Genomic DNA, 17746 nt, shown 5'->3' with positions numbered 1-17746 from the left:
GAAGATGTGATGGGAGAAGGAGGGGAGGGGAGGATTGAGGCTAAAACGCTGGGAGCCATGATTCAAAGGTGTGTGTGTGGAGTGGGGGGAGATGAGGGACTCCCAGAAGACAAGAAAAGTGTGGTGACCCCAGAGGTAGAAGGAGAGCCAGGAGTCAGAGTTGTCATGAGGCCAAAGAGGAGTATGGTGAGGCCAAGAAAGAGCCCTGAGGTTTAGCAGCCAGGAGTGGGGTGGGGCCAGTGCCCAAGCTGGGGCTATGGAGCTGGACAGTGCAGACCCCTCCACAGGGCCTGTGAGGAGAGTGTAGACTTTTCCCTGAGTCTACAAAGGCACAGATGTAAAGGAGAGTGAAAAAGCTCTCCCCCACCCCTGGTCCCCAGTGCCCAGACTCCATCCCAGGGCCCTTGGCTCCTGGCCTTACCTGGAGGGTACTGGGCCTTCCTCAGGCTGGGGAGCCTGGAGTGGTCGAAAGCCCTGGGGACCCTGGGGGTAATTGAAACCAGGGCTAAGACATTAGAAACCATAACGCCAACTCTCCAGCTCCCCCAGGATAGCTCCTGGTTTTCTTCTCTCCCATCGTCTCTGCTGCTGACAGCTCCACTCTCCCTGCCCCCACCAGCTGGGCTGCTGACCCTCCACCCCAAACCAACTAGAAGGGGCCTATAAGCAGAGTCACCTAACACCAGCCCCCAGGAACCTCTCCCCTGTGCTCAGACAACCTCACTGTACACTAAGCTAACCCTACATATCGAAGTCCGCAAACTCAAGTCTCAATCCCTCACCACAGAGCCTATCCCAGGGGATTGAAGTTCAACAATGGGAAGAAGAGAAGGTAGATGTGGTGCAGGCGTAGCTCTCAACTAGAGGGGCCCAGCACCACCAGAACGGGGTATTAGCTATGCCTGATCTGAAGCAGAGGCAGGACAGGCTGTACGCCAGGGTGGCAGGAAGGAGGGCGGTCAGAGAAGGAATTCCATGACCCGGAGGGCCCCTCTGAAGTCTCTCTCCCTTCCCCATGGTCTATGTTTCTCTCTCTCTCTCTCTCTCTCTCTCTCTCTCTCGGTTTCTATCTCTGTCTCTCTCTCTGTCCCAGTCCTTGTCTCTGACAGAAAGGACAGGAAGTCACACGTTTGGCAGCCTGATGGGAAGGCCCTTCCCTTGCACAACTGCTGAAGACTCTAGGATTTCCAGATTCCCGGTGACAGCTGGTGTGGAAGTCTGTCCCCTCCTCTCTGTCAGTCTCTCTCCCTGGCTCTTCAGTCAGACTAAAGTTTTCAAGTACCTACTCCACCACTTCCTGACTGCTTGGCCTCAGGCAAATGGCTTAATGTCTCTGGGCCTCAATTACCTCAAGAGTAAAATGGGATAATAGTCCCTGTTTCCTAGGGTTGTTGTGAAGATTAGATTAAATGAGATAATCCAGGCAAGTGTCTAGCACAGGCCTCGTCGGTGGATGATAAAGCCCAACTTCCTTCATAGGTGGCTTTAGATTTCTCTCCATTGCTGTCTGTACCTCTTCTTCTTGTCTCTGTCACAGTCTTTCTCCCCATCTCTCTATCCACATCGTCCTCTGTCTCTCTTTGACTATCTCACTGTCTGTCTCCTGATCTCGTTTTCTCTCCCCACGTCTAGTTCTGTCTGCAGCCCTCCACACGGCCCTGTCTGACTCTAATCCCACCCCAGTTGGCACAACTGGCCCAGTCGGGGACAGAGCGGGGTGTCCAGGGAGTTTTTTAATTCAAACAAGGAATTCCTAGTGGCAGGATCAGGTCTGGGCCTGAACGTGGGTGAATCATAGTGGTGGGGGGGGGAGATTGCATGTCTGTGACCTTTATGGGGTGGGCAGAAGAGCTGGGGGCTCAGCCTAGCAGCCTCTTGGAGTAGGTGGGACTTGCCCTGACTGCTCTGGCCGCCCCCACACCTGGGCCCAAGCCAGGAGATGAGGCACCCTGTCCAGAGCCCAAGACTGAAAGGGGAAGCCCCCACCCCTGCATTATGTTGCTTACACCCCCAGAACACTCTGCCCCCTCACCCCAGCTCCTGCTCTGAGCCACCCATCCTCCATCTCAAACCCCGAGGGAGGCGCACTGCCTCCACAGACACAGCCTCTCTTGTCTCTGTCTCTATATCTGTCTCACTATCTCTGTCTCCATCTCTGTGTCTCTGTCCCTCTCAGCTTTGAGCCATGATTTTGGAGCTACATCCCAAACTAGTGATAGGAAGCTGCGAGTTAAACAATCCGCATTCCTCACCTGGCCCAAAGAGCCCCTTCTTGGCAGGGGACACTGTGGACCTGTGAAGCCAGATGGCACGGTGTAGAATAGGAGTGCATCTAATACAAACCAAACGAAGGTGGGGAAGCAGAATTCCCCAAACAGGGAATTGAATGGCTGAGGCTGCAGCAGGCAGGAGCAGGGAGCTCCACTCTGCAGTTCAGCAAGCAGTCTTCTCTGAGGGCTAAGACTGGTCTCAACTAGCCCTAGACACCCCCATACCTGGGCCTCAGCCAGGCTCCTCATGTCAGCCCTTGGGAGGAAGGCCAGATGGGTGAGCCACTAAGACACCCCCCTCACTTACCTATTCCCAACACATCCTTGCCTCATGGCACCCACCAGCTTCAAGGAGAGAGAGCTGGGACTACAGACCCAGAAAAGGGGAGATACTGGGTCGTGTCACACAGCAGGCAGAAGCTGAGATTGGGCCCTGGTATCCTGGCAGCCAGCCTGGGCCTGTCATGGGAATCCTGTGCCAACACTATGACAGGGGGCAGATCCAAAACAGGATTTATGTGGGGAGAGTGCCTAGGAATCCTTGAACATGTGGGCAGCTGGGCCAGGGGTGGAGCATCCCATCAGGCCAGCACAGATGTACGGCTTCCTGTCCTTCCCGTCAGATAGAGATGAGCATTGAGACAAGAGGCTCAGAGCGACAAAATCAGAGGGAAAGAGAGGAGAGCCTGAAAGAGACACCAAGAAAGAAACTAGAGATCAAGAAACAGAATCAGACACAAAGACAGAGTCACAGAGAGAGATGTGAGTGAGAGACAGAGAGACAGGGAGATGCAGAAGAGAGACCCATGGAGTTAAAGACAGAGACAGGGAGAGATATGAAGTCAGAGAAAAACACAATATCTCAAAGTCACAGAGCAACAATGATGTGGCATCAACAATGCAGAAAGACACAGAAACTCAAGACTGGGAGACAGAAAAAAACGGCTGGGAGGGAATCATAGAGAGATGGAGCAGACAGACAGAAAGATCAGGAGAAGCAGGGAGATGAAGAGGAGAGGCAAAGACAGAGTGAGGCGAAGAAAGATTAAAACAGCAGGAGCAGGACAAGCAGGTGACAGAGGGGTCTCCTGGTCTCCAGTCTCTACTGCCTGGTCTCCCTAGGGCATGGGGCCCCCCACCCACCTTGTTATTCTCTGGTTTCTATAGCAACGGGAGGGCAGCACGAAATTTGCATACACATTTACATCATGTCTGCATAATTCAACAGGTTCATACATATTCATGAAACTGTGAATGAAGGTGACTCTCCCAATCCATGCTCAAGTACATGGTCATAGATCCAACGCTGGCCTTGCAGGCACTGACCAGCCCTGCCAAGCTCTGCTAACATCCCGGTTCGGTTCCCCAGGTACTCCCCTTGTACTTTCCAGCCTCCAGGCCTTTCCTCAGGTTATGCCCCTCTGTCAGGGAAGCCTTTTCCTTAGCATCACCCCTGCCAGCAGTTGACACATACAGAGGTGAACTCCTGGGGAGGTGGGGTAGCAGGGAGTGACCAATATTCACTCTGGCTCACTAGTGGAAGAGACTAGGCTCAGTCAGACTCCTATCTGGGTGTTTCTGACATGTCAAAAAAGGGAGTGCATGAATGCGTCATGTTGAAAGAGGCTTGGGCATAAGCTGAGCTTAAGGCTGATGGTTCTATGCAGAGGCAGAAACCTGGGGCACTGTGGTCTCTACACGGAAACTGACCAAAACCCAAGCAGCCCTGGTTCTAACCAGGATAATCAGAGGAGCTAGGAGAGAGCCAGAAGAGGCTTCAGGAACTATGTGGCTCATTTTGAGGGAGGAGAGGGACTAGGGTCAAGAAACTTTTCAGTGCCAGGACTTGAAAGCCCTTGTGGGTTCCAAGGTTAAGCTGGGAGGGGCTTCTCCAGGGCCTTCTCTTGCCAGAACTTTGAGCTCACCATTGCCCCTTGGATCTCTACAGCAACCTCCTCACTGTTCTTCCTGCCCTGTGTCTCCAGTCCACTCTCTACAATGCAGCAGCCAGAGTCCTCTCTAGAATAAATCTGATTTTCCACAGCACTCTCTCCTTAAAGCCTTCAATAACTGCCTATCATTCTCAGGATAAAGTCCATCCTCCTTGGCCACTCAGGTTCTTCCAGTCTGGCCCCTACCCTCCTCTAAGTCTCATTCCTCACACTCCCAGTCTTCAGCGTCCTGTCCCAGCAATCCTCTCGTCCTTAGCCCTACACGATATCCTGCTTCTCACCTCTATGCTTTGGCTCATGCCTTCCCTTCACCTGGAATGTCCTTTCCACTTATCCTATCTAACTCTTCAAGATTCTATGTAGGCATCACCTCTTCTTCCTTGAAGTTTTGCCTGTCCCTAAAGGTTAGCCTGGAGTCCTCCCCTGAACTCCTGCAGTCTCATGAACTTTCCTGATTTGTGTATGTATCATATCATAGTGAAATTGTATACGTGGCTATAGCTCTCATAGGGTTGGAAGTTCTAAGCGCAGTGACTGTATTTGTCACATTGTGGATGATCATTAGATGTTTTTTGAATAACTGAAACCATTTGGACCAGATTTTAAGGCTAAATGATCTCTTCGAACTCCCAGGGCCCTCTGCAGAGCCTGCAGAGGGAAGAGATAATGCTTTGTAAATGCTGCCACCTTGTGGCCAGAACCAGAAGTGCACCAGAACACTGCCATCCTAGTGCAGGGACCAACATGGTAGCTGGAGGTGCCCAAAAGCATTAGGCCTAATCCCAAGCTCTGGGAGCTCCGGGCTGGTGGTCCAGGCAAGTACAGTGCAGGAGGGAGTGGGGAGATAGGCTCAGGTGCTCTGAAGCCCTGAGGAGGGAGTGCTCAGACCCAGTTTTGAGGAGTTTCAAGCAGACAGAATGATAAAGAGCAAAGGCTCAGAAGGGGAAAATCTTATGGCCATAGTGGAAAAGGTGAGACATTCCCACCCTTCAGCTACAATGATTTATCCTTCTAGTTCTCTCAACTACTCCATCTCACCCCACACCACTCCAGGGCCCAAGTGGACCAGGCCAAAGATGGGCCAAGCCTTGGGCAGTGGTCAAATCCAGTAAAGGAGTTTGGATCTTGTCCTTTAATCTGGGCATGGGGAGGCCAAAGGAGCAGAGGAATGACAGGATCAGATCTGGTGTGGCCACACACTTGGTGGCTCAGTATCCATTCATTCATTAAGTATTTACTGAGCACCTACTATGTGCCAAGCAATACTCAAGATCCTTAGGATACATCAGTGAAAAAAACAAAGATCTCTGCCCTTTGGAGTTTATATTCTTATAACAGGAGATAGGCAACAAACAAAAACATTATTTTTAAGTAAATTACATGTTAGAAGTTTTAAAAAAATACATGGAAAAAAAATAGAGCAGGGTAAAACCCGTTGCCATCGAGTTGATTCCGACTCATAGTGACCCTATAGGACAGAGCAGAACTGCCCCATAGAGTTTCCAAGGAGCACCTACCTGGTGGATTCAAACGGCTGACCTTTTGGTTAGCAGACGCAGCACTTAACCACTACGCCACCAGGGTTTCCAGAGCAGGGTAAGGGAAATCAAAAGTCCTGAGTTACAATTTTAAGTGGTCTGAGTAGGCCTCATAAGGTGACATTTGAGCAAAGTCTTAAAGGAGAGACAGCTACGCAGGCGTCTGGGGGAAGAACATTCTAAACAGAGGGAACTGCCAGTGGCTTGGTGTGGAGGAGAGCTCAGAAGAGAGGAAAGCAGAAAGACCAGTAAGGAGACTCTTGCAAGATAGTAAGTGGCACAAATTAACAGAGGCCATGGGGATGGAGAGACCTAAACCGGTTGCTGTCCAGTCTATTCCAACTAATAGCGACCCTACAGGACAGAGTAGAACTGCCCCATAGGGTTTCCAAGGCTGTAATCTTTACAGAAGCAGACTGCCACATCTTTGTCCCATGGAGCAGCTAGTGAGTTTGAACTGCCAACCTTTTGGTTAGCAGCTGAGCACTTAACAATTGCACCACCAGGCCCCCTGGGAGAGACCTAAAAGGCAAAATTGGCAGGACTCAGCATTAGCCCATACTGCTTAGGTATGGGAGACATGTAACTCCTCTGGGCTTATGTTCTGAAGTCCCCATTTCAGGGTTAACAAACTCCCTATACATCCCATCTCTAAAGCAGGAGGTGAGAATGCTCAACACATTCCATCCTGGACGACTTCACTGCCCACCTGGATGCCCATCACAATACCACCACCCTCCCCAGCCTAATTTCTCAACCTCATCGCCAGCGGCTTTTCCTCCAGGCCACTCAGCTATCCATTCCCACGCCCTCGATTCTTCCTTTCCTGTTATAGGGACCCACCTCTCCCCTTGGGAGACGCATACCTCCATGCTTCCAGGTCCCACTCCTTTTCACCCTCTCAGGAGCTTCACCTGTCAGTTATCCATAATCTCCTGCATCTTAACCTCTCTTTTCCCACTGGCTTCCTTCATCAGCCTACAAACATGCTCAAATCTCTATTAAAACAAAACAACAAAAAACCCTCCCTGTATCCACATTCCTCTCCAACTATCTACCACCTCTCTTCCCATTCACAACCCAACTTATTGAATGAGCTGTCTCCGCTTCCTTTTATGCAAGGCATAACTTTTTCTAATAATGGAGACAGAAGCCACATTGCTATGGATTAAGTGGGAAGAAATGGAATCAGCAATTACAAACTCTTGCGTCCCTCCCTCTGCCCCCTACAGCTGATCAGGCTGACCCCAGAGGCCTTACCTCTCTGGCCCCCCCAATATTCCTCCTACAGGGTCCAGCTAGGCCCTGTGGAAGCTGCCACCACCACCACCACTTGCCGTTCCATTGCTTCTATGAAAGCCAAGGGGACAGAAAAGGCCCCAGAAGCGCTAGCCATCTCCCGTATCCTGATTCTGAGCTGCAGGTTCTGGTCTTCCCAAGGGATTTTTAACCCCAGTTCAGTCTCCCTGCACACTATGCCTGAATCATCCTGGGGACGAAGTGGTACCTCAATGACGGGTTACCTCAACGATGGGAGCTCCCTGGTGGAGCTCCCAGAGCTTGCAATGCTTACCTTACTGAATCACTCTTTGGAGTACGTCACCATGCTTATTTCACGTGATCCACCACCCTAGCTACAGCAGACTGGATCAGAATGGGATCCTGAACCAAAGATCAATCATCTGCAAGGTGGCCTAGTCCCAAAGTTGTGGAGCCCAATGGTGAGCCAATGACACTCAGATGGCAGAAGCAGGGCAGGGGCAGGGACTCCCATTCCCCTAGTCCCGCCTCCACACAGCAGGCTGACACAAAGGCTCATCAGACAAATAGGCAGAATTTTTATTTCCTAACTCATTCCTCAGATCTCTATTCAGAAGGCAGATCAGAGGCACTGTAGGTGGAAGGCAGAGGAAGCCCTTCTTAAGCAATCCTGAACCCAGCAAAGACCCCAGTCTTCACAGCAATCCCTTCCCCCCACAATACGGGAGAGGGGAAGCAGGACAGCAAGGCCCACTTCTGTGGATTCAAGCCTTATTGGGGATGTTGAGCAGTTACAGGGGCTCACTGAAGAAAGCACAGGCATCCCAGACACTCGAGTCTGGAAAACAGGGGCTCCATACAGTCATTCCAGACACATGAGTCTGGAGAACAGGGCTTCAGTCATCCCAGACACTCGGGTCTGGAGGACAGGGCTCTGGAGCAGGTCTTCAGAACCGCGTGTCTCGAGGCCTTCTTCGGGGTCGGGGGCCACAACTGGAGCTGGGAGTGGAGCCCAGGCCAGGGGGTGCCCCTGGTGGCTGGTAGCCACACTCATTCGGGTCCAGGGGGTCCCTACTGAGCAGTACCCACACCGCAGGCACATGGCGGCGCACCGTGAGGGGGTCGAGGCCTGTGTCAGGTAAGGCTGGGACCCAGCTGTCCTCAGTCTCCAGGAAGCGCAGCTTGGTGAGCTGGTGCAGGCCTGGTACCCGCCGCTTGACAATCTCAGCGCAGCTGACGGCCTTCCCTGTTGCCCGGCCCGAACCCGAGAAGACCACATGGCGTGTGCTGCCTCCTTCCAACTGACCCAGTGCCAGCTCCAGTAGGTTGCGGATTTTGCTGCCATCTTGGACCCGCATCTCCAAGGTATTAGGAGGTAGCTGGGGCATCGGGGAAGGTGCTGGGAGCTCCACAGAGCCAGCTTTCCGGTAGTGCTCCATCCTGTTCGCTGTGGTGTCTGTGAATCCTGCTGCCCACTGCTGGTAAGTGTCAGATGAGTGTTAGGTAGTACACCCCAGGCCATCCTGGCTCTCCAGGACATGGCTGTGCTCCTTATGCCAGACTTCCCAGGAGTGGGACTACACCTCCAGGTTCTCAGGACAGGCACCATGCCACTCTCACCATGGGATGCGGCTGCACCTCATACACCCCCATTCCTCTGCACAGGGCCATAACCCTCCTCCCATCCCGGAGTCTTTGAAACGTGGGGGTCAAATTCCCCAGACACTGGGCTTTCTGGGACAGTGATCCCAGAGGTCTCCAGGACTGGGCCCAAAGCTCAGCCTCCCTCAACCCCCTCACCTCAAACTCCCCCAAAACAGGGCTATCCGCCTGTTTTGGGGGCACTCTCCAAGAGAACTAAGGCTCTCCAAGGACAGGACCAAGCACCTTTATTTACCCTAGGCGCCCCAAAGACAGAATCGACCACCCTTCACTCCAGGATCCTAAGAGGGCCGAGCACCCCTCAGCCCAAGATCCGCCTCAGCCCAGGTCACTCCAACTCGGGAGCAGAGGATCGGCGCGGGCGGCTGCTTGAGCTGCTCCTGGCCCCGGCCGTCCCAGTGTGCTACGAACTGCACCCGCCGAGGAGCCGGCCTCCCCTTCCCTCCACCTCTAAGCGCCCCCACCCCACCAGATTCCGGCTCTCACCGCCGCCGCCGCGCCCGCCTCGAGCGCGATTCGGAGCCAAAATGGCGCGCGGGCCGGGAACGCGCCGCGGCCTCGGGGCCGCGCACGCCGGGGGCGGGGCTTGAGGGAGTGCGGCTCGCAGTACCTCTGTCTCGGAAACTAAAGGTCCGCCGGAGTCCAGGAGCGAGGACGTCTGGGGAGTGGGGACACACGGGCATTGTATCCGCTGTGATGCCCAGAGCAGGGCACTCCTATTGCGGGGCAGAGAGCCCTGCGGATGGGAGGGACGGCCATCAGAGGAGTCCAGCGTCTGAAGGATGGGGAAGCTTTGGCCCTTCGAGGATGGAGGTTGGCGGTACTGGTTGGGCATCCTGGAGTAGCAAAGATGAAGCGAAAAGCAGCGGAGTTCTCTATGCGCAGAAGCAAAAGGTTCAGTTTGGAGTGGCTGCTGCTACGCGGACGGCAGCCTTGGATACCGCGCTCTGAGCTTCGCTCATCCTGTGGGCCCTGCGAGCCACGGAGGGGTTTCCAGCCGGAGCCAGTCGAAGGAGACGCTCACCCTGGCCGCAGCAGAGGAGGGGCTGGTGGGGGAAATCGGACCGCAGCCGCTAGTGACTTTTGGCCGTGGGGGCCCCAGGGGCGTGTCCACGAAGCCTAGAACGGTGCCTGGCGTATAATAATAGGCACGCAAATATTTGTTAAAAGAATGGACCAGAGAAATGGCAGTGGGAATGGAGAGGAGATTAAGCTGAGAGATATTAGGCGGTAGATTCGGCGAAGAGTTGGCGACTGTTTGGACGGAGTGAAGAGTCTAGGATGATTTCCAAGTTTCAGACCAGTTTGGACAAGCTGAATTTGAGACCCCGCACGCGGGGTGGCGGGCGGACAGTTTGAAAGGAGGCTAAAGACCAAGACACTCCCTAAGACCACAAGAGGGCAGCAAACACTTGGCGGAGTGTGGTGCTCATCTCGGTCTCTCGCTTTCTTTTAACGCTAGCCGGCCTCCTATCCAACCTCCCTTCCCCAGAACCTACAACTCCCCGCAGCCAAACCTTCCACCTTTTCTGGACTCCCCTTGTTGGCTGACAGCTCCAGGTAGGCTCCCAGGAGAGAAACTTAAAGGATTCTCTCCGCCATTGCACATGCTGCTCCCTTAGCTCTCAAAAGTCACTTCATATCACCTACCAGGGCTGCCTTTCCATCAGCCCCTTTTTCTATGCCCCAAAGGACTCTGTGTCCATCTAATGTGACTATCCTTTTCCTTGACTGTCTCCATACCCCCCTCCCCCGACAGCCCGTGCGGGGCTGGGATTAGGTGGGCCCTACCTGTGTCCTCCTCACCTGGCATGGTATCTGTTATTTACAGGGTGCTCAGTAAAAGTGAAAAATTAACACAAAAAACAATGTCCCACTCAAATCGGTCAAATGAAGCCTTCATTCTGAGAGCCACACACCTCTGGGTGGCCAGAACAGGATGCATGTAGGTCCCAGCACAACTACTAGGTGCCTGCCACTCCCATCCCCACCACTCCCATCCCCACCCCCACCAACGCCATCCTAAATCAGAAGTCGGCACACTCCTCCAGTGCTCTCTATAGTTTATTCTCAGTGGAATAAGGATACTGATTGGGAGGTGGTACAAATCTCAAATCTCAGGTAACCCCTGACCTCAGAGCCCCACCTGAGTGCAGGCAAGTGGGCCGTGAATCCAATAAATATAGAGACCTGCCTCTGCCCTGTTACAAGCGCAGATGGGCACAGGGCTCTGCAGTGGGGCTGTCCTGGACACCCCAGCATGGGCAACACCTGTCACTCCTCCGCGGGCTTCACTTGCTTAGCGGCCTCTAGCTGGCAAAGTAGCTCATCCCACTGCACAAACTGCTTGGAGAGAAGCATTGTCTGGTCACAGGTCAAGGTGAGAAGAACAGTAGTCTGAGGGAATGGAGATTTCACATTGGCCAAAAGGGGTAGGGCTGGGGAAGCAGGGGAAGAGACAGACTGGTTGGGCAGGGATGAGACAGAGCTAGAGGTGGGACAAAAAGACAGAGCTTGGGGACAACACCCATTAGGGGCCTGGCTGAGCAGAAAGGATACAGTCTTGTTGTATTCCTCCAGGAGAGCCCTGGACTCTTCGGTGACCTCCACACACTGGTCCTGTGGGGCCAACGAGTGTCAGGAAAAGGAGCTGGGTAAAACCCCAACCTCCCACTAGCATTCCTGCCTCATCAGGGACCCTCATTTTCAGTCCAGAGGCTGACGGAAGGGGGAGTAGGCCAAACATTTAAGGAACCATTCCCCCTAGTAGGTTTCCTCCTCCCCTGTCTCCTATTTCTGAACCCTCTTTGAAGTTTACACTACGGCCTGGGAATAGTGAAAATAAGAGCTCCTCCACCCACAGTCAAGGACACACCATCCAGGAATTCTTGGGTACCTCCCCCAATCAACCTTCTGGTGTCTCCGACTAGCTCTACTTTGGAAGGTAGGAGACTCGGATGTGGGCCTAGGCAAGTTACTTCCCCCGTCCAAGGCAAGATAAAGAATAACCTCCCCACCCCACCCCCAAGTTTCCCCTGAAGCTGACATCAAAGGGGCCTAAGGCTGCTTCCCCAGGTGGTAGGGGTGAGGCATAGGGGGCTCACTACCTCTACCTTCCCTTCCAGCCCTCTCCCCTCCCATACCTGCTGCTGGATGTGGATCTGGGCCAAGCGCTGCAGGCGGGCGGCATGCTCAGGAACGGCTGTAAAACACAACACACTGCCCGATGATGCTTGTGCCCTCCCCCGGGACTGCTCAATAGTCTATTAGGTCTTTGGCAGGATTAGAGTATTGAGTGGAGAAGCTAAACAAACGCCAGGCTTCATCGACCACTGCAGCTAGAAGTGGTGGGGCTCCCTGCCCATCCCAGTCCAATTCCAGGACCCGGAGGGGAGGGGAGGACAGGACAGAGGCCCCTAGGAGAACACAAAACTTTGCGGTTCCCAGAGTTGCCCCCTACCCCACCCCAGTGCTGTAAGCAGGGTCAGGTCGAAAGGCCTTTCCCTATCATGGGGCCTGTCCCCTTTGCCCTTGGCCCAGTGGGGTGCCTGTTGGTGGGCTGAGGATGAGTGCCAGGTCCCTAAGCTGGCCACTCAGAATCTAACACCCAGAGCCTCGGCCACCATGCTGGGCCCTCGGTTTAAGGCTGTCAGATGTTCAGCAGGTAACTGATCAGGGCCAGGGAGGGGAAGCTGGAAAAAAACGCCTCCAGAGACAGACAAGATGGATATCTGGATTCAATTAAATCCACTGTCTGCTTGTCAAAGCCAGGCCCAGGGACTGCTGTCAGCAGTGCGGCAAGCAGAACTCATACACGTTTACACACCTGCCAGGGACTCTGATAGTAAAATTCAGGCTCTACATCACCCTGAAGGACAGATGCCAAGGGGTAGGACAGAAGTCAGATGGAATCCCCAGAGCTGGGGGCTGTTGGAGCTTATACTAGTGTCCTTGGGGTCAAATTGCCTGAGGTCCTGACCCTGGGCTCTCTGCCCTGGCAATTCTAATTCCAGTGGAGGTGGCAGGTGGCCCCAGGGCGAGGGTAAACATAAGGGGCAAATCCAGCCTGGGCCCAGGGAACCCAGGGCATGGGGAAGTCCTGCCCATCCACCCACCTTCCAAGCAGAGTAGTGGAGCTACAGCCGCAGATAGGTACCTTTGATGTGAGGACTGTCCAGCATGGGCACCAAGGCCTCCACCTGCTCCAGGAGCGCAACCTGGGAGAGGATAAACTGCTCCTCTGAAGCAGAAGCAGACAAGACAACAGCAGTGAGGCAGGCCTATTCCCAAGCACGGGGCTGGGTCCTGGAGCTTTCGACAGCTACTCTGCCCACTGCCCCCGTCTCTAGGTGCATATACCCCCATCCTGCCCCCACCTCTTCTGGATGCCTCTGGTTTGACCCATCTTGAGCTAGGGGTCTCTCAGTTTCTTCAAATCCCACCTTTCTCCAAGTTTCAATTCCAGGGCCTCTTCCTCTAGCCTCTTCTCAATAAATTCTCAGTGAGCCCTCGTAGGCCACAGGAAAGGAAGGCCTTCAGACTTGGGTCCCCATACCCAAGGATTCCAGGAAGGTCTGAGAGAGGAGACATATGGCAGACTATACCAGGCAGGTTCTGCTCAGTGGCTCTGAGAGGCACAGACAATTACAAACTTCAGGAGAGCTGAGGCAGTAATAGGAGAGTCCAGTGGCAGGGTGGGATCTGGGCTGGGTCCTGCACAGGGGATATCAATGGTTGCACAGAGTGCAAAGGCCATTCAAGAAGAAGAGACTGTATGGGCAAATGCTTGGAGGCAGGAGTGCTTGTCTTTTAGCAGAGGAAAGAATTACTGAACAGGAAAAGGGATGGCGCAGGAAATACAGCTGGATGGAAGAGCAGGTCTGGCAGACTGTGGAACGCCTTGAATGCCAGGCTAAGGAATTAGGAATTTATGCATCAGGGATAGAGAGGTGCTGAGGTTCCAAAGTAGGCAAAGTGGCATATTGGAAACCAAATGCTGGAGGGTAAAGACTAGAGTGTAACTGTTCAGGTGTGAGGAGATATTATGCATTGAATTATGTCCCCCCAAAATATGTGTTAAAATCCTAATCCTTGTATCTATAAATATGACCCTGTTTGGAAATAGGGGTTTTACTTTTGTTACATTAATGAGGTCATACCAGAGTAGCATGGATCCTAAACCTAATCACTTCTGACTTATAAAAAGACCAAAATAGACACATACAGACAGGGGAGGAAGACAGACGATGAAGACAGATGCATCTACAAGCTCAGGAATGCCAAGGATTGCCTCCACTCCTAGAAGCTGAAATAGACAAGGAAGGACCTCCCACTAGAGCCATGCCTTGAATTCAGACTTCTAGCCTCCTGAACTGTGAGAAAATATATTTCTGTTCTTTAAAGCCACCATTTGTGATATTTGTTATGGCAGTACTAAGTCACTAAGACGGGGGATGAACACTGGGGATGTGACCATGGGGAGGGATAGAGAAACAGGACTCAAGAGTCAGTGCAGGGGAGGCCATCCTGAACTTGGTGCCTGAGTCATGGCAATTGATCAGGAGCTCTTTGGGATGCTCATCCTCACCCAGTCCTGCATTGCCTCCACCCCAGTCTCCTCTTGGGAATCTGATCTCCCAGCTGGGTTATATGCTCAGGTCCTTGAGCAAGGACTCTGTCTCTTTAGCTTAGCCTGTGCCTAAGAGGGCAGGGACTTTCTGGTTCCATCATATATCTCACACCCAGGGTAGTGTGAGGTATACTGGCTCACAGTAAATGATCATTAAACATCTATTGAATGAACGAATGAACACAGTAAGCGCTCAGCAAACCCTAACTTGTGGAGTGGCTGGCTGATTTATTAGCAGACACAGCCAGGGCAACAGTCCCTACCTAGATCTCTGAAATCCCAGAGCCTTCTCACATGGAAGGAAGATATTGAAACTCATGCCAATACTCCCCCTCTCCCAAATGCAGTACCCTCTGACCCCACCTTGTCCTAGAAGCTCCTCTGTCACATGAGAAGTGAAGAAGGTTCTGAAGGAAAATCCTAGGGTTAGACCATTGCTAGAACGTTGGAGTAGCTCCCACCGTGGTGGTTGGCAACATGATCTCCAGCTAGCCCAGAGGTATGCCATGCCCAGTGCCTATTAGAGAACCCACAGGACCACCTCAAGCCAGAGCCAGACCAGAATTAAAGAGAGTAGCTTCCAGGGCTGTATCCATGAGAACACTGGATGGGGAGGCCATCTCTGTGCCCAGTCTCCCCGACAACCCACATCCCCAGATACATGTGCACACACTGTCCAGCACTACCTGCTAAGATAAATTGCAGCTTAGAGGCATCAGGTATGGCAATGCGGTCGATGTACTCAGGATCCAGGTATTTGATCAGGTCTTCAACTAGAAAAGTAGCAAGATGGAAAATGGAACCAATAGGGTTGGTAAATGGGGCTCTATCTCATGAAGCCTTTAGAGAGGAGCTGACATTCACAGTGCCCCATCAGCAGGCCCCCACCCCCAATTCTGTCTCTCCGCTCTCATCACCTCAAGCCTTGGAGCTGGGAACATGATTGCTACCACCACCGTGGGGCCCTCAGCTCTCCCACTGACCTAACCTCTGTGCCACCAAAAGTCAGAGCTTTGTCTGATTTCCACTTATTGAGCAGGGTTTGCTAGCTCTAAGATAACCAAAAAAGGCTTGACTGACCCAAGGCTGGGGCTCTCAGTGCCTAATTTCTGCTTCTTAACCTTGCCCTTTCTCCTTCCTCCACCAACACAAACTGTCAGGCAGAGCTCCCATCCCATAACTTGGGACACCATCATACCCTTAGGGTTTATTCACGAAGAAAAAAGAGCACACCCCACTTCACTATTTCAGCAGGGAATGTCTTTACATTCTTGCTCTCCCAAAGGGCTATTCCATGACCTACTATCTACTGAAGGGCTAGGGCTAAGTCCCAGAAAGCACAGGCATGGGAAGGAGAGCAGGCAGGCACCCCAGAGAGGCACTTACTCTTTTTGTACAGAATCTTCACCCTCTCCCTCTTGCTGGCGATGTTCCCCAAAGCCACCTGTACCTTGACCAGGCCATCAGCCACCTAGAAGGGGCAAACCCGTAAACCAAACTGTAGCTGCTGAGTCGATTCCAACTCACAGCAACCCTATAGGGCAGAGCAGAACTTCCCTATAGGGTTTCCAAGGCTGTAAATCTTTATAGGAGCAGACTGCCACATCTTTCTCCTACAGAGTGGCTGGTGGGTTCAAACCACAGACCTTTTGGTTAGCAGACAAGTACTTAACCACTGAGGTTCCTGGAAGGGGAATGGAAGTTAATTCCAAGATGTACCACCTAGATCAAGGTTTGGCAGAAGTAAAGAACCCTTATCCCCCAACTCCTCAACCTCTGAGTCCCAGCAATGTAGGTTGGCTCTCTTCTCTTGTGTTAAAGGAGAGGCAATCCTATCTTCAGGGAAGACTCGATGTGAATGTGGAGATAATCATGTGCTCTTTGGGGAGTTTTAAGCCTGACTGGGGAGGTAACGAACTATTTTGGAGCTTATGGGGCACCAGCACATACTATATATTCCCTGGTTCCTAAACCCTGGATTTAGGCATGATGAATGCAAGCATCCTCATCCAGGCCTTATTACCTCATCACTAGATAACTGTACCAGCCTCCACACTGGCTGGCCAACCTCTAGCCCTATCCCCTCCACATCAACTTTAGCATGGGACATGGAAGGGTCTAGGACAACCTCTAGGATCCCAGTGACAGTACAATCCCTGTATTAGGCAATAAAGAAAAGAATCAGGTTAGGGGAGAGGAAGAGTACAGTTAACAGTATGTGGATGAGTTTGAGATGCCTGTGGGGCATCCAAGTAGAAAAGTCCAGTAGGAAACTCCATATATAAGTCTGGTTCTCAGAAGAGAAATCTGGACTGGAGATACACAATTGAGACATGATATCTAAATGTAACTGAGACTATGGAAGTGAATGAGCTAGGGCTTAAGGGTAGGGGTGATGAATGCTAATATATAAAGAGCCAAATATACGGAGAGGCAAATAAGACTGGTAAGAAGCAACCAGAGAAGAAGGAGGAAAACCAGAGGGTTGGCATCTTGGTTGCCAAAGGGAGTGAATGTTTTGTGAAGTTAGTTCTCAGATGGGAGCACAATCTGATAGTGACACCTAATTCCACAAAAAGTGTACAAACAGACACCATTACTTCAGATGCATTTAGCTCCAGATATGCCTGACACTCCACCAGAAGTTCCTCAGCAAAAGATCGTCTCATAGTAGTAAAGGGGTGGGAGGGCACCTGAGCCTCATGGTTGTCAAAATTCAGTAGCTTGGGTAAAGGAGCGCTGGTCCGCATCTGAACACCACGCATCCAACTCCTTCCCCTCCTAATCCTAGCCCTCTCAGACCTCACTCACCTCTACCCCTTGGGGCTTTCCTTACCCACATCTGTCCTGCCTCCTCTGGGTATCATGGACCTCTCTCTCCACACAATTCACTTAACAATAGTGCAGGGTTCCATGACAGCCCATTGTGGACTTCAGCTCTTATTGAAAGTCCCATTAGTCAGTTTCCCGAGTGTGTCAGGTCTCAACTAGGCGGCGACAGCAGGGTGGAGTCTTGGTCACTGTTCCTGCTGGGTCCATTTCGAGCGGACCTAACCACCCACAGAGCCTCCCCCTCCCCGCCCTATGGGAATGGACCCCGAAGGTTGGATCTGCTCCAGGAGGTCCCGGAAGTTTGTTATTTCGAAGGCCGAGACTGGAACGGTTTCATCCACCTCGAGGGCCGGGCCAGTGGGCCGCCCTGCTTTGCCCCGGAAAGGGACAGCCGGGCCCCAGACCGCTCACCTTCCGCGAGCCACGCGCCCCGCCTGGCCCATACACCCAGCGCTCCAGTTCCTCCACACCGGTCTGTAGCCGCTGCAGATCCGTCACGGCCGCCATGCCACCACCGCCCCGCCTCAGCCGGAAACAGTCGGTAGGCGGGACGTCCGTCCAAATAGGAAAGCTGACCAATCCGAGTGTATGGGCGCCCTCCAG

General features: G+C 52.7%; 2 protein-coding genes across 5 annotated transcripts; both read right to left on the bottom strand.

Moving 5' to 3' along the window:
- Positions 1–7578: 7578 nt before the first annotated feature.
- RPP25L (ribonuclease P/MRP subunit p25 like) lies at positions 7579–10615 on the bottom strand. 4 transcript variants are annotated; one of them, XM_064291791.1, is made up of 2 exons: positions 9293–10615; positions 7579–8498 (listed from the first exon to the last, which is right to left on the bottom strand). In XM_064291791.1, the coding sequence occupies exons 1-2, from the start codon at positions 9515–9517 to the stop codon at positions 7968–7970; spliced, it is 756 nt and encodes a 251-aa protein (XP_064147861.1). In that variant the 5' UTR covers positions 9518–10615; the 3' UTR covers positions 7579–7967. The 4 variants fall into 4 exon arrangements, with proteins under 4 accessions (XP_064147861.1, XP_064147862.1, XP_010586161.1 ...); XM_064291792.1 differs by having other exon boundaries at positions 7579–8495; XM_010587859.3 differs by lacking the exon at positions 9293–10615 and adding an exon at positions 9169–9229.
- Positions 10616–10730: 115 nt separating this feature from the next.
- DCTN3 (dynactin subunit 3) lies at positions 10731–17685 on the bottom strand. The gene is made up of 7 exons (XM_003407303.4): positions 17555–17685; positions 15698–15782; positions 14998–15084; positions 12839–12922; positions 11826–11884; positions 11242–11301; positions 10731–11046 (listed from the first exon to the last, which is right to left on the bottom strand). Exons 1-7 carry the CDS (start codon positions 17648–17650, stop codon positions 10957–10959), a joined length of 561 nt encoding a protein of 186 aa, XP_003407351.1. The 5' UTR covers positions 17651–17685; the 3' UTR covers positions 10731–10956.
- Positions 17686–17746: the final 61 nt, after the last annotated feature.

The sequence above is a fragment of the Loxodonta africana genome, chromosome 9, assembly GCF_030014295.1.
Source record: "Loxodonta africana isolate mLoxAfr1 chromosome 9, mLoxAfr1.hap2, whole genome shotgun sequence".
In the NCBI taxonomy this organism is placed as follows: domain Eukaryota; kingdom Metazoa; phylum Chordata; class Mammalia; order Proboscidea; family Elephantidae; genus Loxodonta; species Loxodonta africana.
The sequence above is the reverse complement of the archived record's forward strand: the minus strand, read 5'-3'. Positions and strand labels throughout refer to the sequence as shown.